General features: G+C 35.5%; 2 protein-coding genes across 10 annotated transcripts in view; one reads left to right on the top strand and one right to left on the bottom strand.

Moving 5' to 3' along the window:
• The window catches only part of TMEM163 (transmembrane protein 163), a 320,028-nt gene that overhangs the window by 3,314 nt on the left and 294,120 nt on the right, over positions 1-22,594 (top strand). For 2 of the 3 annotated variants that reach the window (XM_064484725.1, XM_064484726.1), the window contains exon 2: positions 1,794-1,887. Coding sequence is in view for 1 of the 3 variants with exons in the window: in XM_064484724.1 (XP_064340794.1) it covers positions 1,811-1,887 (77 nt within the window). In the remaining 2 variants the exon portion in view is untranslated. Of the gene's footprint in view, positions 1-1,589; positions 1,888-22,594 lie in introns of those variants that run through there. The other variant, XM_064484724.1, reaches the window with a different exon arrangement.
• The window catches only part of ACMSD (aminocarboxymuconate semialdehyde decarboxylase), a 60,506-nt gene continuing 39,434 nt past the window's right edge, over positions 1,523-22,594 (bottom strand). For 2 of the 7 annotated variants that reach the window (XM_031451309.2, XM_064484723.1), the window contains 2 exons: positions 6,807-6,905; positions 1,523-2,925 (listed from right to left, as the gene is read on the bottom strand). In XM_031451309.2, the coding sequence (XP_031307169.1) occupies positions 2,863-2,925; positions 6,807-6,905 (162 nt within the window). In that variant the 3' untranslated portion in view covers positions 1,523-2,862. Of the gene's footprint in view, positions 2,926-6,806; positions 6,906-13,096; positions 13,964-14,128; positions 14,222-19,468; positions 20,525-20,605; positions 20,690-22,594 lie in introns of those variants that run through there. The other 5 variants (XR_010380557.1, XR_010380558.1, XR_004136630.2 and 2 more) reach the window with 5 other exon arrangements.

The following is a 22,594-nucleotide window of genomic DNA, read 5'->3' as shown; positions in this document are numbered from 1 at the left end:
ATATCTAACTGCCTACTAGACATTCCTAGTTAAATATCTAAGAGGCATCTGAAATATAACAAGTTCAACAACAGAGCTCTTGATTCTCTTCCTTTCCCAAACCTATTTTCCCCCATTGTGGTAAAATAAATCTACCTACATGCTCAAGTGAAAAAAAATAGGAGTCAAGGCATCTGTGTTTAAAGTCTGGATTAGTTTAATACCTTTAGCTGTATCTTGGAGGCTAAATGTCCCTGGAGTTGTTGCACAGAAAAGACATCATTAGAAAGCAGTCCTCTGTACTTGGATTAAAGAGTAATTTTCTCATCTTTTCTAGTCTACATGGTTTTACTTTATCTTAGAGTTAAATCTTTGATCCAATCGATGTTGGAGTTATCCTTATGTTGATCCAATCGATGTTGGAGTTATCCTTATGTCTAATACGGGAAATGAACCTAATTTTATTGCAGCATTTTTTGTAATTGCAAAATATTGGAAATTACATACGTCAGAAAGTAGGAGCTTGATAGAACAAACTGTGGTGTGCGCGCGCACACACGAATCAAGCATGATTTCTTTCCTTCCTGTCTTCCCTGTTCCTCACATTTATCTAGTGCTGTTGCTTCTCCCTAGAACCACTTCCCACCATCCCCATTCTACTACTCTTGCCCAAGTCCCCATCATTTCCTTCCTTGTGTCTCTAATACCATCTTGATCCCCTTAAATAATTCTTTACACAGCTGCTAATGTGTGTGTGTTTTTAGTATAAGTTAGAGCATGTCATAGACCTATTTTTTAAAAAAAACTCCAATGACTTCCTATAAAACTTAATATAAAAGTCTGAACTCTTGACCATAACCTACTTATCTGGCCAACTGTTCAGCTTCATTCCCACCCCCTCCCCCATGCTAACAAGCTCTGCCACAGCTCTTTCCTCAGAGCCCTGACTGCTCCAGCCTGTGCCTGGAAGGCTCGTCTCCATGGCTGCTTCCTTCTGTTATTCAAGTCTTAGTTCAAAGTCCTCTTTAAAGCTGTGTTCTCTGGCCCCACCACTTAATGTTTTATCCTCCATCCTGCCCTAGTCACACTATACATTTCCTTGTTTTAATTTCTGCATTGAGTTTATCATAAGAAAATTTTCCTCCCTCCTTTCCTCCTTCCCTCCCTTTCTCCTTCCCTACCCCCTTCTTTGCCCATCTCCATTCCTCTTTTCTCTGTCCTCCTCCTTTATTTATATTTTTCACCCTCCAGATTGTAGGGTTCATCAGAGAAGGAATTTTACCCTTTTTGTTAATTTCTGTATCCCCAGCGTTTGGAACAGTCCTACAGTCCTGGCACATCATACAGACACTCTGTGAATATGAATATACCCATTATCTATTTATGTATCAGTCTATATATCTATGATATTGAATGAAGTGATCAGGTTTCTTTTCATAATAAAACAGTCATTATGCACTGTTAAAAGTGCTCAAATATAGGAAAGGAACAGACATTTCTCCCTAAGAATGGGAAAGGAAAAAATAATAACATATGCTTCATATTGCTGTTTTGCTCAACTTTGTTTTTTTATTTAGGCAGATTGAAGTAACAAGCAGAGTGGTGGGTGGGTAAAGTCCGAGGAAGCAACAGGAAGAGCAAGATAGACTAAGTAAAGAGAAAATAACGGGATGGGTGTAGTTTAGCAAAAATTAAATCAGCACAAATTACGTGCCAATAATCAACTCTTGATTTTCTGGACTAATGGAAATGAGAAGAAGGATGAGTGAATCCAAACCAAGAGAGTAATTTTGAAAAATTATACTTGATTTTAGAATTCAGCCAGAGGTACATGAACCACAGATGTTCACCACCCCTCCCAGGACCAAGTTCATTTTCAGCAGCCCAAGCGAGACGACTGGAAATGAAGTAAGTAGAACAAGGCAACCCTGGCATTGCCTTGCTCAGTCTCCACAGCTTGCTTTATACATTCTGCTCAGTGTTTTAAATTAAAAGAGCTTCTGGTATAAGTAAATTACATACGGACACTTTTCTCCAGAATAGGTAAGTTCTCATTCAGTCTGAAATGTATATTCCCATAGTTTTGTCTTCCTATTTCCCATCGTCTAAACCTAAACATGCCTTATCCATCCTTATAGACTCAGCCCAAGTTCCAGCTTCTGTGAAGATCTGCCCAAAGTTTGAATCCAAGTGAATTTCTCTTACTGAAATCTCTGTGATAGCAGGTTTTATTGCTTAGTGATTATTACACGAACATCTATCTTGCCTCCTTAATTGGGCTTTATGTATATTATTTATTGTTTTGGAATCTAAAGCATTCCTAGCCCTCTTCTGGGCTGATGGAAGGTGTTGAAAGTGAATAAAATAGGTTATTTGGACCCTATTCCATTATACTTACTCAAAGTGGAGAACCCATCTGAACCCTCTAGGATGAATCTGTTTTTTTCCTCCATATAAATCATTGATGACATTTCTGCTGTTTTTAAATTTTTTTCTTAAAAAAATTATTTTTGGGGGGAGAGGTAATTACGTTCATTTATTTATTCATTTTAATGGAGGTACTGGGGATTGAATCCAGGACTTCATGTATGCTAAGCATGCACTTTACCTGTAAGCTACACCCTCCCCACACATTTTGCTTTATATTTCTGCCATTAATTTTAAAAGTGTTGGGAAAATAATTTTTGATTTGTACACGAAATAATGTACTGCTTTTCAGAATAAAAACACATGAGTCATTTTTGTTATGAATAATTTAGGTATTTGGATATATTCTATTTCTGGATAAAATAGTTCAAAAATAGGATTTTAGTGATGCATGTGTGATATATATTTAAAAACAAAAATAAAAATCTTGAGAGTTTGCCTTTGTAGTAAATTCATTCATTCAAATTGTTTTCTCTCAAGACCCAAAAATGCTAGGGCATTACCAGCTTTGAGTTTATCCTGAAAAAGAAAAGAAAAGGTTTTATTTTAAAGCATTATTTAATGGTTGTTTTAAGGTACCTATAAAGCATCTTTATCAGGTTTTTAAAAAGTCAGTTCCCCAATGTGAGAAAAAATATTAGCAGGTTAAACAATAAATCTTTTGACCCATGTTTTGCCCCAGTATTTAAAAATTATATTCATATAGAACCATCTTTTAAAAGCAAAAATATAAGTGATTTGTAGTATATTTGTGCTTTTATTATTTTTCCTACTTCTCAAATATGTTGACAATCATGGACAAAACATGCTGGAATTTTGGAATTTTTAAACATGCAAATAATGTGTATGTATAAGTAACATATGTAAAATATGTATTTGTTTTATACTTATTTTTATAATAACAGTTTCTAATGAAACATTTCTGCAAATGCATTTTATATAGAATAATACAATGATAAGTTTCAGTATATTAGAAACAAAATTACACTATGACCCAACAATTCTACTCCTAGTTATATATCCAGAAGAATTAAAAATAGGGACTCATATTTATTTGTATATGATGTTCATAACAGCACTATTCACAGCAGCCACGAAAGATGGAAACACCCTAAGCATATGTCAACAGATGAATAGATTTTTTAAATACGATGTATACGTAAATAGAATATTCAGCTCCCAAAAGGAGTTTTATTGAGATATAATTATCATACAATCCTATATAAGTTTAAGGGGTTCAGCGTAATGATTTGACTTACATATATCATGAAATGATGTCCACAGCAAGTTTAGTGAACATCCATCATCTCATATGGATACAACATGAAAGAAATAGAAAAAAAATTTTTTTCCTTGTGATGAAAACTCTTAGGATTTACCCTCTTAGCTTTCACATATAACATACAGCAGTGTTAATTATATTTATCATGTTGTACCTTTCAACCCTAGTATTATTTATCTTGTAACTGTATGTTTGTGCATTTGACTGCCCTCATCCAGTTCCCTTTGTCCCTCTATTTGAAATCAAAGTTTGAAACTTGGTTGTAGGAGGGGAGGAAAACTATATGGGGGAGAACCTCTTAGGAAAATGACCTTTGGAAACCTCTACAAAACCCTCCAGTGGCTTTTAAGGACTATTTGGAGTCAAATACAGAGAAAAAGTACAGTTTAGGACCATCGAACGACAGAGCTGGAAATAGTGCCCAGAAGCCATTTAGCCATACACAACCTTCTCATTGTATGCACTGTCCTTTCACATGGCACTGAATCAAAGGTAAGCTCTTTGGGAGGAAGAAAAGCGATACAAATGAAGAATCTCAGAATATTGTATGAGTATGTACATTTATAAATTTCTCATGAGAAGAAGGCTGCCAGATTTTTTTCACCTTCTCCCCAGCTATAGACCAGATCAGCTCCTCAGAAAGAACTCCTGTGATCTGAGGGGTAACTTTGTGATGCCCTAATTGATACATGTCCAGCTTGCAAAGGGCAGGCATATAGCCAAGGGTGGAAGGAAGCATGTATGGGGTTGTGTGACATCCATACCATTAATGTCTATCTTTATATCATGACCGCTTCAGGGTTCTCACACAGCCTTGCAGAGTGGGTCATCTGAGGCAGGGACCTCATATTCAGGCACCTTCCCTGAGTCATACTTGGGCCATCCTCCTCCAGAGGAAGATCCAGAAGTGATTACTGCTGCTCTGAGAAAGTGCTTTACTGTTTAAAATAGATTGGTATGTCTGTTTCTGTTTAAGTTCATTGGTCCTTTTTCTAGATTCCACATATAAGTGATATCATATGATATTTTTCTTTCTTTTTCTGGCTTACTTCACTTAGAACGACAGTCTCCAGGTCCATCCATGTTGCTGCAAATGAAATTATTTTATTATCTTTTTGTGGCTGAGTAGTATTGCATTGTGTAAATATACTACAACTTCTTTATCCAGTTATCTGTCAGTGGACATTTAGGTTATTTCCATGTTTTGGCTGTTGTAAATAGTGACTATACTTCACTAAAATAAATAAATGAGTAAAAAACAAAATAAAAGACTGATACAGAGTATCCTTCAAAGGAGATACATTTCTGTGTGTTGGGTGGAGACCTGATCCTGGAGTCAAAAGATTTGGGGTTGGGTCCATGTGCTGTAATCCAACAGTTATTTCGTTTTTGTCAGATCACTCAGCCCCCGAGTCCTGCTTTCCTTCTCTGCGTCTACATGGTGAGATGCATTTGCCTGACTACCTCCCAGTGTTGTTGTGCTCATCAAATGGATTTATTTATTTCATTTACCTATTATTAGTGAAATTTCACCTTCATGTGGCTCAAAATTCAAAATGTATAACATGTACGTTTTCTTTCACTACTGCTACCCAGTCACTACTTTATCTTCCTAGAGTTATCAGTTTCTTGTCTTTTTCCAGAGATACTTTATACATATATAAGCAAATACTCAAATGTAGGTTTATAATTTTTTTCACATATATATAGTATACTGTACACAAATGTAAGTGTACTATGTGCATTTTTTGCACCTTGCTTAACTTTATATCTTGGAAATCGATTATTAACATTTTTTATGGCTGTATAGATTCCATAGTATGGATATATTATTATTTAAGTATTCCATTGTTGATTGTTTTTAGTCTTTACAACGTTCATTGAGTATCCTTGTACAGAATGTCATGAGTTTGTGACAGTATAAAATTTTTACTCCAGATTTTTTGAAAAATTGAAAGTGATAAGCATATAAAATTAAATAATAAAAGACATGTAATAGTAATTATTATTATTCCATTAAAGCCTTAATCAGGATACTTGGGGTAATCTGGTTTCAGTTTAATTTTGGTTAACTTTATGGAAAGTTTTTCATTTTCAACCTTTGTGAGAAGAAAAAGAAAAAATAAATTTAGTATTGCTTCCTACTTTAATACATAAATATTTAACAATTCAAAAAAGACTTTAGTGCCTTAAGGTGAATAAGTGCCAAAGGAGACACTTCCTGTTTAAAGCACTCTGAGGTTTCCCAGTTGATAACCTGCAACTAGGTCATATTGAAATGAAATCTTCTTGGCATCTGTTAATGTGCTTCAGATCTACTGAAAAGATACAATGAGCTATATCCTTATCAATTAAAGCAGAGAATTAGAGTCGAAGAGAACTTTTGGATTCTAGTTCAGAAGAAAGACAAGGCTTATACAAAGGATTTTGACTGGGACTTCTGTAAGATTTGTCAAGAATTTCTATATCCCTTTGTTTTCATGTTTGGCTATCCCTGTCCCCTAGTAGTGATTGACAGTGAAGTCTTGGGAAGAACTTGTTTTGTTGGCGTGGATGTGGGATGGGAAGGGGATGGCAAAGTTATCTCATTTTAAGGTCATTTTCGTTCAGAAGTCTGTGGGGGCAGAATAGGCAGTGGCAGCATTAAGGCACGTTTACCCACCGTAAAAGTCAAATGCGGAAAGAAAAAAAAAATCCAGTTACTTAAGGGTTCTGGATCCTTGAGTCCTGTTAATCAAGACTTCAGTCTCAATATCCAAATAGCTGGAGTCATTACCACTTTTGAGATGGGTAGATTTGTAACAAATAGTAAAGGAAAAATTTAGACATTTTTCTTATTTATGTAACATGCAAACATAAATATATTATTATAATGTGCTTCTTTACAGTTTTCTTTCTTGGCCTTAGGAATTTAGTTATACTAGGTTGACTTTCAGCTTTTTAACTTTCCTTTGCCCTTTGATAGGTCAGCTATTTCTGGAGGTCAAGTAACAGTTCTAGGAATGTTAAGTGTCGTGGTTTCTCTGTTCTTTGTTATCACATATCAAAGTGCTTGGAAACCAAACACAGTGAGAGCAGGAAAATTCAGGAAGGAGATCATGAAGTAAAAGGTGTGTACCTTTGTTTCTGCATCAAATTCTTCCATGGATTCTATCAGTTTCCCAGGTTCCAGCTCACCTAGTGGAAAGGGGTAATCACTTCCCAAAATGACTTTATCCTGAAAAAAGAAAAAACATTGTTATCTCTAATTCTTTAAAGCATCAGATAACCTCTTATAAACTTAATTATATTTACTTGTTACAAGCTCTCCTGTGGTAACATAACAAATTTCTTCCTGATTAACAGAAGCAAACTGATCTAAAATTTTTAAGATTTAATGGATTCAAACATTTTCTCCAGCAGGTGTCACTGTTAGGTCTTTTAAAGCTACAAATCAACCCCTATCCTCCTTTGGTTTTTTTTATTTGTTCGTTTTGTTTTTTAAAATTCAAATAACTGAAATACAGAAATACTCAAAAATAAAAAGCAGGTGTTTATTTAATAAAGCATGCTGATGTCTTCAAGTGAAATTAAGGATTCTGTATTTTTTAGAATGATGCATTGCAGTTGATCCCACAATTTTTGAAAACATACTCAAGTTAAAAAGGCAAAAATTAAAAAAAAAAAATTGGGTGAAAAGAAAAGAAAAAAACAAACAAATAAAAACCAACCAACCCCCCCAAACAATTATTATCTCTGTAAACTAGATTGTTGTTTGTCTTTTAATGATGTAACTTTGAACTTCTATTTGACACTTTGATAGCAAAGCACCCAGGTTTGTGTGTCTACAGGTGTATAAAGCAGCATGTCAGGCAGTGTGCTAAAATCTAGATTACCCTGGTCAACCTAACAGAAATGGGAATCGGTGGGCTCAAGATGGCAGGGTAGGAGGATCCTGAGCTCACCTCCTGCCAAACCAAAATAGAACTACTGACTTTCTACTCTGAGAATGACCTGAAGACCAGCAGAAAAATTTTAACACAACTGAAAATACAAAGAAAGAACCACAACTTGACAGTTAGGAGTGGCGGAGACATGCCCCTCTAGTCAGGACTCACACTCCTGGCATGGTGACCCATAAGCCAGAGGAAAATCCCAACCGTGGAGGTCCTCCCTGAGGAGCGAGGGGTCCAGGTCCCACATTGGGCTCCCTAGCCTGGTGGCCCTGCACTGGGAAGACGAGCACTCAAAAAGTTTCTGACTTTGAAAACTAGTGGGGTTATGTTTGGGAGAGCTAGAGGCTGTAGGAAACCGAGTCTCCATTCTTAAAGGGCATATGCAAAAACTCATTTGCTCCAAGTCTCAGCGCAGAGGCAGCAGTTTGAAAGGAGCCTGGGTGAGACCTACTTGCTGATCTTGGAGAGTCTTGTAGAAAGAGGCAGGGGGCATCTGGGACTCCCCCCTGGGGACTGAGATGCTTGTGTCAGCCATTTTTGTGAGCTCGTTCTACCATGCTGACACTGGCCCTGGTGGGCACTCTTTTGGAATCCTCCCTCTATACTGTTAGTGCCAGGGTCCAACCTCACCTCCCAGCATATCTGCAACACTCAGCCTTGCCACAGCAGAAGAGCTCATGCAGCCCATATAGGGGATACTGCTGAAGCATCTGGTTCTGGTGGCCAGAGGGGACGATGCAGCTGGGCCCCATGGGAATCGCCTACATAAGGCCACTTCCCCAAGATTAGGAATTATAACCAACCTATCTAGTACACATAAATAAACTTAGAGAATTAGGCAAAATTAGGAGACAGAGGAGTATGTTTCAGACAAAAGACCATGACAAAAACCTGAGAAAAAGAACTAAATGAAATGGAGACAAGCAATGTACCTGATACAGAATTCAAGATAATGATCATAAAGCTACTCACCAAGCTCAGGATAAAAATGTATGAACAGTGAGGACTTGAACGAGGAGTTAAAAAATATAAAAAAGAACCAATCAGAGCTGAAGAATACACTAATGGAGGGAATCAATGGCAGATTAGATCATATAGAAGAATGGACCAGCGATCTGGAAGACAGAATAGTACAAATCACCCAAGCCAAACAGAAAAAAGAAAAGGAATTTTAAAAAATGAGGATAGTTTAAGGGACCTTGGAACAACATCAGGTGTACTCACATTCACACTACAAGTGACCCAGAAAGGGAAGAGAAAGGGGCAGAAGATATATTTGAAGAAATAGCTGAAAATTTCCCTAACCTGAGGAAAGAAACAGACATCCAGGCCCAGGTAACACAGAGAGTCAGTCCCAAACAAGATGAACCCAAAGAGACCCACACCATGACATGTCGTAATGAAAATGGCAAAAGTTAAAGGGAGAATTTTAAAGGCAACAAGAGAAAAACAGCTAGTCACATACGAGAGAACCCCCATTAGACTATCAGCTGATTTTTTAGCAGAAAATCTGCAGCTTAGAAGAGAATGGCATGATATATTTAAAGTGCTAAACGGAAAAAATTTACAACAAAGAATACTCTACTAGGCAAGCTTATCATTCAGAATTGAAGGAGAGATAGAGTTTCCCAGATAAGCAAAAGCTAAAAGAGTTTATCACCACTAAACTGCGCCTGCAAAAATGTTAAAGGGTCTTCTTCCAATAGGGAAGAAAAGGCCATAACTAATCATAAGAAAATAAAGGCAAATATGTAGTAAAGGCAGTGGATCAGCACTTAAAAAGCTAATGTGAAGGTTAAAAGACAAGTTGTAAAATCAGCTGTAACTACAATAAGTAGTTAAGGGATACACAAAGTGAAAAGATGTAAAATACTATGTCAAAAATATAAAATGGGGGAGGAATGTAAAAATGTATTGCTTCCAGAATACACTAGAACTTAAGCAACTATCTAATTAAAACCATCTGGATAAAGAAGATGTGATATATTTATACAATGGAATACTATTCAGCCATAAAAATGACAACATAATGCCATTTGCAGCAACATGGATGTCCCTGGAGAATGTCATTCTAAGTGAAGTAAGCCAGAAAGAGAAGGAAAAGTACCATATGAGACTGCTCATATGTGAAATCTAAAAAAAAAAAAAGAACATAAATACAACAGAAACAGACTCATAGACATAGAATACAAACTTGTGGTTGCCAGATGGGAGGGGGTGGGAAGGGACAGACTGGGAGTTCAAAATTTGTAGATACTGACATGTATGTATAGAATAGATAAACAAGGTTATACTGTATAGCACAGGGAAATATATACAAGATCTTGTGGTAGCTCATGGTGAAAAAGTATGTGACAATGAATATATATATGTTCATGTATATCTGAAAAATTGTGTTCTACACTGGAAACTGACAACATTGTAAACTGACTATAACTAAATAAAAAAAAACCATAAAATAAAATGAATACATATTCTTTCTAAAAAACACCAAAACCATCTGCTATGTATGTAAACCTCATGGTAACCATAAACCAAAAACCTAATAGATACACAAAAATAAAGAAAAAGGAACCAAACATAATGCTAAAGGAAATCATTAAATCACAAGGAAAGCAACTAAAGAAGAAAGGAACAAATGTGTTCCAGTGATGTTCACTAACTTGAAAAATCATGTGCACCCCTATATTCACTGCAAACTTACTTAAAATAGCCAAGGTATGGAAGCAACCTAAGTGTCCACCAATAGGTGAATGAATAAAGAAGATGTGGTATTCAATGAATGACCAATAGGCACATGAAAAAAATGCTCGATATCACTAATTATCAGAGAAATGCAAATCAAAACTATAATGAAGTATCACCTCACACCAGTTAGAATGGCCAACATTCAAATGTCCACAAATGATAAATGCTGGAGAGGCTGTAGGGAAAAGGGAACCCTCCTACACTGATACAGTTTGGGGCAACCATTGTGGAAAACAGTATAGAGATTCCTCAAAAGACTGAAAATAGACTGACCGTATGACCCAACAGTCACACTCCTGGGCATATATCCAGAGGGAACCCTAAATCAAAAAGACACCTACACCCCAATGTTCATAGCAGCACTATTTACAATAGCCAAGACATGTAAATAACCTAAATGTCCAACAGATGACTGGATAAAGCAGTTGTGGTGTAGGTATACAATGGAATACTACTCAGCCATAAAAACGACAACATAATGCCATTTGCAGCAACATGGATGGCCCTGGAGAATGTCATTCTAAGTGAAGTAAGCCAGAAAAAGTAAGAAAAATACTATATGATATCACTTGTAAGTGGAATCTAAAAAAAAGAACATATGAACTTATATATAAAACAGAAACAGACTCACAGACATAGAATACAAACTGGAGGTTGCCAGTAGGGAGAGGGGTGGGAAGGGATAAACTGGGAGTTTGAGATTTGGAGATACTGACTGATATATATAAAACAGATAAACAAGTTTATACTGTATAGCACAGGGAAATATATTCAATATCTTGTAGCAGCTTACAGTGAAAAAGAATATGAATATGAATATATGCATATTCATGTATGGCTGAAGAATTGTGCTGTACACCAGAAATTGACACAGTATTGTAAACTGACTATACCTCAATAAAAAAAGTTGTTGTACACACACACACACACACAAATATTATGCAGTCAAAAAAGAATGAGACTTTGCCATTTGCGACAAGGATGGACCCCAAAGATATTATGCTAAGTGAAATGTCATAAAAAGAAAGACAAATACAATATGATTTCACTTATATGTGGAATCTAAAAACAAAAAAGAACAAATAAAACAGACCTATAAATACAGAGAAAAATACTGGTGGTTGCTAGAGGGGAGGAATTGGGGGGGAGCAAAATGGGTGAAGGGAATTAAGGAGTACAAACCCCCATTTATAAGATAAGTAAGTCACAGGGACAATGTACAGCATAGGGAATAGAGTCAATAATATTGTAATAACTATATGGTGACAGATAGTTACTAGACATGTGGTGATTAATATATAATATATATAAATGTCAAATCACTATGTTGTACACTTGAATATAATATTGTAAGTCAGCTATACTTTAATTTTAAAAAGTACAATGGATAAGGATATGATATTTTTGTATAATGAAATAGTATACAGCAATAAATGAACATATTTTGAAGAAAAAAAACTGGAAATGATCCTTGTCCTAAGGGAATGCATAATGTAGTAAGAGAGATGTTAAGTCAATAATGGCAGTCTGTCAAATTAAAATAAGAACACAATTTCAACCAGAAATTTACATCTAGAAAGTATCCCACTCATATGCATACAATGGAAACATATATAAGGAAATTAATTGCAATATTATTTGTAGCAGCAAAAGACTATCAAACTAAATTATAGCATATCCAAAAATAAAAAGGAGTGAGGGGTATTTACAAATGCTGAAATGAAATAATTACCAAGTTACAGTGTAAAGGGGAATGATCTTGAAGTTCTATTGTGAAGAAGGGAAAAAAGTCTGGGACAACTTATCTGCTGTGCTCATATTTCTGTTTCTAACAAGGGACCGGTAGACGCACAAATACGTGTTTGTATGTATACAGTCTACTTCAGAAATGGTAGCCAAGAAACAACAGTGGTCTCCACGATTGAAGACTTATGTTTGGGGGTGTAGGTGATCTGCCTTCTTTTTTTTAGAGATATAATTCACATTCCATAAAATTCACCCTTTTAAAGTGTGCAGTTCTGTGGGTTTTAGTGTATATATGTATTTTGGGTGGGTGGGGGAGGTAATTAGGTCTATTTGTTTATTTTTATTTATTTATTTATTTAATGGAGGTACTGGGAATTGAACCCAGGACCTCGTACAAGCTGAGTGTGCACTCTACCACTTGAGCTATACCCCCACTCCTGTATAATCTTGTATTTGTGTAATCATGCCCACGATCTAATTCCAGAACACTTTTAGCACCTCAGAAGTAAACCCCATACTCATTAGCAGGCACTCCTTATTCCCTCCTCCCTCCAGACCCTGGAAAACACTAATTTACCTTCTGTGTCTATGGAATTGCCTCTTCTGATACTTATAAATAGAATTGTAATATGTCGCTTTCTTTTATTTAGTATATCGTTTTCAAGGCTTATCCATGTTGTAGCCTAAATCAGTACTTCCTTCCTTTTTGGGCCAAATAATATTCCATTGTATAGATATACCACATTTTATTTATCCATTCATCAGAAGGTGAATGTATGGGTTGTTTCTACTTTTTGGCGATTATGATAATGCTACTCTGAACAATTGTGTACAAGTTTTTTTTTATGTGTGTGAACATGTGTTTATTTCTCCTGGGTATATACCTAGGAGTGGAATTGGTAAGTCCACGTTTATTATGTTGAGGAAATATTTTTCACAGTGGCTGCAGTATTCTCCATTCCCAACAGCAATGTATGAGAGTTCCAATTTCTCCAAATCCTCACCAACACTTGTTATTGACCTTTTTTTTTTTGATAATAGCTATCATGGTGGGTGTTAAATGGTATCTTATTGTGGTTTTGATTTGCATTTCTATAGTGACTAATTATGCTGAACATCTTTTCAAGTGCTCGTTGGCTCATATGTCTTTAGAGAAATATCTATTCAGATCCTTTGTGTCAATTCAAGCCCGTGTGCTTTCTTTTTATTGTTGAGTTGTAAGAGTTCTTTATATTTTTGAAATACTAGAGAGTCATCAGATGTATGATTTACAAATATTTTCTTTATTCTGTAGGTTGTCTTTTCGCTTTACTGGTTGTATCTTTTGAAGCACAAATTTTAAAATTGTGATGAATTTAATCTATTTTCTTTGGTTGCTTGTGCTCTTGGTATCATATTTAAGGAATTATTGCCTAAAATGGCACAAAGATTTACAGCTATGTTTTCTTCTAAGAGTTTGTAGTTTTAACTCTTCCATTTTAGGTCTTTGGTCCATTTTCAGTTATTTTTCATGTATGGTGTAAAACAGAGGTCCAAATTAATTATTATTGATATTTCAGTGTGAATATCCAGTTGTCCTACTACATCATGCTGGAAAGTCTGTTCTTTCTTCATTGAATTGTACTGGCACCTTTGTTCAAAATAAGTTATCTTCATGTTTGTCCTTAAGCCACTTCCACACAGTTTTGATTACTGTATGTATCTTTGTAGAAAGTTTTGAAATTGAGAGTGTGAGTCTTCCAACTTTGTTCTTCTTTTTCAAAATTGTTTTGGCTATTCTGAGTCCCTTGCATTTCCATATGAATTTAAGGATCAACTTGTCAGTTCCTGCCAAAAAAGAAAAGACCTGTGGATTTTTAATAGAGATTGCATTAAATCTGTAGATCAGTGTGAGGAGTATTGCCGTTTAGCAATATTAAGTTTTCCAACCAATGAACATGGAATATCTTTTCATTTAAGTCTTCTTTAATTTCCTTCAACAATGTTTTGTTGTTTAGTGTCCAAGTCTTACACTTCTTTAATTGAATTGACTCCAGTATTTTATTCCCTTGATGCTGATGTAAATGGAATTGCCTCCTCAACTTCGTTTATGGATTATTCAATGCTAGGATATAGAAATATGGGTAATTGTATATTTTTCTTGCATATTTTATATCTATTTTGTATATTTATCATACAACATGTTGAATCTGTTTATTGGCCCAGAGGTTTATTTGTGGATTCTGTACGATTTTTTGTATATATAAGGTCATGTCATCTGCAGATAATTTTGCTCCTTCTTTTCTAATTTGTATGCCTTTTATTTATTTTTCCTGCTTAAATTCCCTGGCTACAATCTCCAGTACAACGTTTAATAGAAATGGTGAGTGCAGAATCTTTCAATCTTCTACGATTAAAGTAAAAGTATGTTGATTAGATATGATGTTAGTTGTGGGTTTTTCATGAATGTTCTTTATCAGGTTGAAGAAGTTCCTTTCTACTAGTGTTTGAGTATTTTTATCGTGAAAGGCTACTGAATCTTGTTGAGTGCTTTTTCTAAATTTATTGAAATGATCGTGTAGTTTTTGTCCTTTATTAATACGGTGTATGACATCGATTGATTTTCTATATTGAAACAACTTTGCATTTCTGGGATAAATCCCAACTGGATATAGTGTATAATTGTTGCTATATATTGCTAGATTCAGTTTAATAAATATTGTTGAGGAAATTTACATCTATATTCTAAGGGATATTGGTCTGCAGTTTTCTTATGTTTTCTTTTTCTGGTTTTGGTATCAGTGTGATGTTGGCCTCAGAATAAGTTAGAAAGTGTTGCTTTCTTTTGTATTTTTTTTGAAGAGTTTGTGAAGGATTGGTTGTAGTTCTTTTTAAAAGTTTTAATACAATTTAGCAGTAAAGCCATCTAGTCCTGGGCTTTTCTTTGTGTGAAGTTTTAAAATCACTAATTCAATCCCTTGTTATAGGCTTATTCAGATTTTCTATTTCTTCTTCAGTCAGTTACTATAGTATTTCTAGGAATTTCTTCATTTCATTTCAGTTACCTAATTTGTTAGAAACAATTGCTGATATTTTTTCTTATGATTCTTTTTATTTCTGTAAGCTCTGTAGTAATACCCTCCTCTTTCATTTCCAGTTTTAGTAATTTGAATCTTTCTTTTTTCTTGGTCAGTCTAGCTAAAAATTGGCTAATTTTGTTGATTTTCTTAAAGAACCAAGTTTTAGTTTTATTGATTTTATTATTGTTTTTTCATTCTCTAATTCCTTTATATCTGCTTTAATATCTATTATTTCCTTTCTTATGCTAGCTTTGGGTTTAGTTTACTTTTCCCCCCTAGTTTCTTAAGGGGGACATATAGACTATTGATTAGAGATCTTTCTTTTTAATATAGGCATTTTGCAGCTGTAGATTTCCTAGTAAGTACTGCTTTAGCTGCATTTCATGAGTTTTGGGATATTTTGTCCTATATTACATTTGTCTTAAACATTTTCTAATTTCCTTTATGATTTCTTCTCTGCCTAGTGTCATTTCATTTCAGCCTGAGGGATACCCTCTAGCATTTCCTGTGTGACTACTAGCGTTGACTTCTCTTGGTTTTTATTTATTTGAGAATATTTTCATTTCTCCTCATTCTTGGAGGATAGTTTTGCTGGATATAGAGTTTGATTTATAAGTTTGTGTGTGTGTGTGTGTGTGTGTGTATGTGTGTGTGTGTGTATTTGTGCTTTAGATATGTCTTCCTCTGCATACTGGCCTCCATGGTTTTTGATGAGGGCTAAGGGTAGAGCAATGGGGAATATCAACACTAGGGGTAGAGTAGTTGTAAGAAATGGAAGACAGAGGGAGAATGTCCAGAAAACAAGGAGAGAGGGCCAGTGAGGCAGAGAAGGGAAGACAGAAAAGAAGTGGTATTTAAAAAAAAAATGCATTGAGAGATATTTGAAGGCAAAAGTGCTTAATAAGTAATGCTACAGAAGAGGATGAAAAAGATAAGGACTGAAGAGGCTGTTGGATTTGGCAGCCTTATTAAGTGCACTTTCAGCAGAGTGATGGAGGGAAAAATGGATGCACAGGATGAAAAGTAAATGAATGGTGAAAAAATGTTAAGTGTTGACTACTCATATCTCTTAGCTTGGGTTTCCCTCTTCTCTTTAATTATCACTCTCTTTGTGTTGCTTGGGCAATCTCCTCCATAAACAAAGATCTAGTTCCCAAGCTTAAAGTCCTGGGTATGCAGCTGCCTGCTAGACACTTCCATTTGGCTGCCTTACAGGCAATTAAAACTCAACATGTTATCTAATATTGAAGTCCTCATCTTAATATCTATGCAACATCTTGGTCATTCTCATTCCCTCTCTTATTCTCTTCTCTCACCCACCGCCCCCATCTCATCCATTTGCTTTCTGGGTATCCTGTTTGCACCTCCAGGTTCATTCTCTGTCCTTCTTTACTCCTATTTGCCCCTTGGAAGCTGACCTGTATGTACTGTACAGCAGGTTCCCTTGACCTCAGGCTTCTAATTGGGTTTAGCTAATGGGCAACATAGGCAGGGGGTTGAAGAATGGAGGGAAGTGTTTATTCCCCAGCTACCTTCCTTTGGAGTTGTCAGCCGGGCTCTAACTATAAATCTCAGCTGCTGTTAGCAGGCCCTTTTCACAGAGCTCTCTCTGTCTTCAAGTTTTGGGCCTGGAATGGTAAAGGAGCTTCCCATACCTTTGTAAATCATCCATTTATTAATCTTTTCTTTAGTTTTTTCAGTTCAATTCAATTCTTATTTTCTGCTGGAATCCGGAATGAGTCACACTGTGTTCCAGTTATACCAAATTTTTAGTTTCCTGACTTTACTAGGTTTATCCTCTGGTTGGAATGCCCTGTCCAGCCCCAAACTCCTGTTTTTAATTGGTTAATTAATTAATGTGGTAGACAACTTTTTATTTTGACAGAATTTCAAACTGTTAAATAGATATGTCTCAAGGTAATTCAGGGATCTGCCATGTAACCTTTACCCAGATTCACCAGTTGTTTATATCTTGCCCCCTTTGCTTTTTCATTTTCTCTGTATAGATATTTGTGTACATATCCACATTTTTCTGAACCATATGCAAGTTGGGGACATTGTGGCCCTTTACTCCTAAATAAATTAGAGTTTATTCCCAAGAAAAATGACATTTTCTTATATAACCAAAGTATAGCTCTTAAAATCAGGAAATTTAAGAAATTGATATAATGTTACTGTATTATCCCCAGTTCATACTCAAACTTTGCCAGTTGTCCGCCACTTATTTTTCCTGGTTCAGGATTCAGTTGATATTAAATTTAGGTTTCATGTCTCTGAAGTTTCCCTTAATTTAGAACAGTTAATTTTTGGGGGGAGGTCACCCTTAACTTGGATATTTTTGAAGACTACAGTCCAGTTATTTTACAGAACGTCCCTCTATTCTATTTTATAGAATTTTATAGAATGTCAGTTTGTGTTTGATCTTTCCTCATAATTACATACAAATTATGCATTTTCAGTAGAAATTTTGCAGAAGTGATGTTGTGTCTTTTTCAGTGCTTTGCATCAGGAGCACATGACACCAGTTTGTCATAGTATTGGTGATTTTGGATCATTTAGTTAAGTTGGGGCCCACCAGGTTTCTCTATTATAATGTTACTATTTTTTCCTTCATGATTAAAAAGAAATTTGTGGGACTTTAGTTTGCTTAAAAACCCCTCCTAGGAAACCCACTCAATTAACTGTTAGCCTTGAAACTAGTCTAAGACTTTAACCAATAATGTAAAGAGGCTAATTGTCTTTAACTAGATAGTCATCTCCTTTTTTAAAATCCAGTTTAATAATACCTGTCTTAACCATTTTCCCCCTAGAAGATGTCTCTGCCAAGATAGAAACTTTGAATTGGGTTAAGGAAGCCTCTTCTTTTGAAACAAGTTGACCTATGCTTATAACCAACCTGAGAATGGCTTTGTGTGTTGAAGGAATGAATGCTTGAATATATGAAAGAGGGAAGTCTGATTGTTACCAGGCTTGAAATATTAAATGTATTCTGAATACTCTAACTTTGAGGTATCGTGAGAATAAATGACACTTTGATTTCTATTAGAAAGGAAGGATTTTCCTAGGTTTTATGAATATATTTACATAAACTAGTATGGGAAAGTATATAATAAAGTTTAGAGGAAGGCCATGATAGACTAACAACTGTATCTCTAGATTCCACTATTGATGTACTGTATAAAACCAAGCAAATAGACCTGCTGGGAGAAGCCCTGAAGACTGAAAGTTATGTTTCCTCACATCTGTGCCAACAGCTGATCTCATTCTGAACTGCGTGCTTGGTATTCACTGGAGGTTCATTTGCCCTTATTTCTACTCCTTTTGCTAAAGATGTTTACAATTCCAAAACACAACATAATTTTTAAAAGTCCCAAGCTTATATTACATTTGTCAGCCACATTAACATGAAATTGAAAGCTAGAAAATAATTTTTCTTTCTAGTCAGGAATTCTTCCATTCCTAGTATTATGGCCTTCTCAGATATATATTGGGGGGGGGGTAATTAGGTATTTATCTGTTTATTTATTTATTTATTTGTTCATTCATTCATTCATTCATTCATTTAGAGGTACTGGGGACTGAACCCAGGACTTCGTGCATGCTAAGCATGTGCTCTACCACTGAGCTATACCCTCCCCCCACAGATATATTTTAAGTGGGGAGGGATCTGTTCTGTTCTAAGGTGGAGAAAGCAAATGATTTTAAAGCAGAAATGAATAGTATTCCTTTGTACTTCATCCTTTGTGGTTAAGACACTTCCCTCTCCTCCTGCCTAACTTGATTTTGGAAGCCTGTTGCAGAATACCAATTTAATTATTTAATTATTTAATGCAGTATTTAATTATTATTTAATAGCTATTGTTCACAACTCCTCTCTATAGGAGGTTAATTATCCACTTGTGATAATCTGATTTGTAAATTTTTTCTACCTATTTATCTATCTGTACACCTTTTATTGATACCTTCTGATAAACTTCTGACCATTTCTAACTTATTAGTGATTTCTTAACAGAGATGGAAGAAGGCATAAAGGAACAGGAAGTGAAGTTCTTGTTGATTGCATTTCTTGTTCAGAGAAGGGATAGTAGCAGGGAAAAGGTGGGGAGAAGAGATTCTTTAAGAGTCAAATGGTCCTGTAGGGTGAAGGTCACATACTCCATTGCTTGATGCTAGTCTCTACTTAATAGATGCTTGATAAATATTTCTTGAGTTAGAAATACTTTTTGTATCTCTGTTTCTACCCCCGTTATCTCATAACTGCAAACTGAGTGTGTTTTAAATGGATTACATACCAAGTCCTGGTTGACGAAGCATAGGATATGTCCTTGCCTTATTTTCCATTCATTTAGGCTCCCTGGGATACCCAAGACTCTCGTGACATCTCAGGCACCCAAGCAATGTATCTCTTCCTGGCCTCCTCAAAGCTAGAACCTTCTTCTTTCTTCTTGTGTGTGATCCAGGATTCTGTTCCCTTGGGATTGACCATAGTCATGAACCAATTTTTAAGGATATCTGTGTGAATGTAATATTTGACAACATCTACGTTTTAGTAGGACCTTTCTAAAGATTCTGTTAAACCCGAAGGAATAATTCTACTGGTAGACATTTTAGGTACCATGGCTGCATTTTCTGAGATCCTGAAATTATACCTTCCCTGATTTTCTTTATTAGACAGGCATTGGGTTTCTTTATTAGATGGTAAAGCAGTGGATAATTCTGATTGATTTCTCAGCACTAACATTCTGCCCCCAACATACATTTTCCTCCCCAAAGCCAGCAGCACACACTGTCTAGGAAGTCAAAGACTTACTGAGCTGATAATAATAGCGATTAATATTCCTGTCAGGGAAAAGAAAGAAGCTGCTCACCTGTTGAGATGCATTAACTTTCCCACATTTTCAGGGAATGCTGCAAACACTGAAAGACGTGACTTACTAAGGGAATTCAAATAGTGGAAGAGAATTCATTTGTCTTCTGTAAAAGGAACAATTAACTATCTCCTCATTAGCATGTTTCATTAGTAGCATTTGCAGTAAATACAACATACCTCTATTTTAACATAAAATTCTAGTATATCAAGGATTCAGTTTGTTCCCTGAGATATAATTTCCTAGAGAAGGAGCCTGATTTAATTCAATCAATGCAACGTAAGATTAGTCTTATATCCACAAGATCATTACACAATTCAATTAGGCAAACATTAACTTAACACCTACTGTGTGTAAAGCACTGGAATCAGTGATACAAATTACTGACATCTGTACCGTCCTTTGGCATATGTTATGTTAACTTCTCACATCAACTCTGTCAGGTTATCACCTCCATTTCACAATTGAGGAAAATTGAGGCTGTGAGGGTAAGTGAGTTGATATTAAAGGTCATCCAGCTAACAAGCAATCAAGCCAGGACTTGAATTCTCTCTCACTTACCACACCTTCTTGAGAAGGTAGTTAAGTTATACTCTTGTTCTCAGGAAGCTTATAGGCATCAAAATGGTTCCACTCTTATGAGGACTGCAGTGCACAAGAAAACATCATTTAGCCAGAATACTTACAAACAGAAATATTAAAATACATTTAAATTTCAAGTCAAGTGGAAATATTTCTAATACATATGATATATGTACTCCACTGCCTACAGTAGCCATGGAAATAATCAAATCTTGGTGATAAAGGACCTCTTCATTTCTTCCAGATCATCCTTACTCTTTAAAACCCCTGAATAGAGCAGTCTTGAATGTTGAAGATGTAGAAGGCCTGGAAAAGGAATGAAGAAACTCTGGCTTTTAGGCCTGACTGGTCTCTAGCTTAGGTTCATTTTCTGACCCACAGATCAAATGCCCAACACAAAATCCTGTTTATGCTTCTTATAAAAATAGGGGTGTAAAATGCTCCAAATGACACTGTTACTTCTAAAAGTGAACCATTTATTTTACTGTAAGATAAAACACTTTCTATTTTGCAGAACAGGAATTTCTGATTTCTCTTTTAAAAATAAAGAAAAGAACACATGAATAGATGTTTTGGTTTGGGAGGCTGAAAGTAACTTGCAGAGAGAGGCCTCTTTAATTTTTTTAAAAAATGGAAATGAAAGTCACATAACAAAATTAATCATTTAAAAAAAATTTTTAATTTTATTTTGGTGGGGGAGGTAATTAGGATTGATGGATGGATTGATTGATTGATTGATTGATAATGGCAGATTGAACCCAGGACTTTGTGCATGCTAGGCATGTACTCTACCACTGAGCTAGACCCTCCCCTCTTTAAAATTAACCGTTTTAAAGCATACACTCTAGTAACATTTAGTACATTCACAGTGTTATGCAACCATCACCTCTATCTAGTTCTAAGACATTTTCGTACCTTGAAAGGAGACCTTGTGAGCATTAAGAAGTCACTCCCCATTCCCAACACCCTCTGGCAACCACTATTCTGCTGTCTGTCTCTGTGGGTTTATCTCTACTAGATTTTTTACATAAACAGAATCATACAATATGTGACCTTTGTGTCTGACTTATGTCACTTAGCATGTTTTCATGGTCCTTTCATGTTGTATCATGTATCAGTATTTCTTTTTATGGCTGAAAACAATATAATAATCCATTGTATGGATATGCCACATTTTGTTTATTCATTAATATGTTAACAGACACTTGGGTTGTTTCTACCTTTTGCCTATTGCAAATAGTGCTGTTATGAATGCTTGTGTACAACCATTTGTTTGAATACCTGTTTTCAATTCTTTTGAGTATATACCTAGGAGTGACATTGTTGGGACATGCTTATTCTATGGTTAACTTTTTGTAGATCCACCAAACTGTTTTCCACAGCAGCTTCACCATTTTATATTCCAACCAGCAATGTACAAGAGTTCCAGTTTCTTCACATTCTTGTCAGTATTTTCCATTTTTTCAACATTAGTCATCCTGGTGAGTATGAATTGGCATTTCATTGTGGTTTTGATGTGCCTTTCCCTAAGGACCAGTGATGCTGAACATCTTTACACGTGCTTGTTAGCCATTTATGTGTATCTTCCTTGGAGAAGTGTTTATTCAGATCCTTTGCCCAATTCAATTGGGTTATGTGTCTTTTTATGATTGAATTGTAAGAGTTCTTTATACATTTGGATACAAGTCCCTTATAAGACATATGACCCTATAGTGAATTTTTCATTAAAGTGATTGTACTTTCAGCTCCAGAATTTCTATTTGATTCCTTTTCATAGTTTCTATATATTTATTGATAGTGTCCTTTTGTTCAGACATTGTTCTTTTGGTTTCCTGTAGTTCTTAGTCTATGATTTTCCTTATTTCTTTGAGCACATTTAAGTCTGTTGATATAAAGTCATTGTCTAGTAAGTCCAGTGTCTCTCCAGTGACAGTTTCTGTTAGCTTCTTTTTTTCATCTTGAATGGGT

This window comes from Camelus dromedarius, chromosome 4, assembly GCF_036321535.1.
Source record: "Camelus dromedarius isolate mCamDro1 chromosome 4, mCamDro1.pat, whole genome shotgun sequence".
In the NCBI taxonomy this organism is placed as follows: Eukaryota; Metazoa; Chordata; class Mammalia; order Artiodactyla; family Camelidae; genus Camelus; species Camelus dromedarius.
Note: the sequence above shows the minus strand (reverse complement) of the source record. Positions and strands in the feature narration are given on the sequence as shown.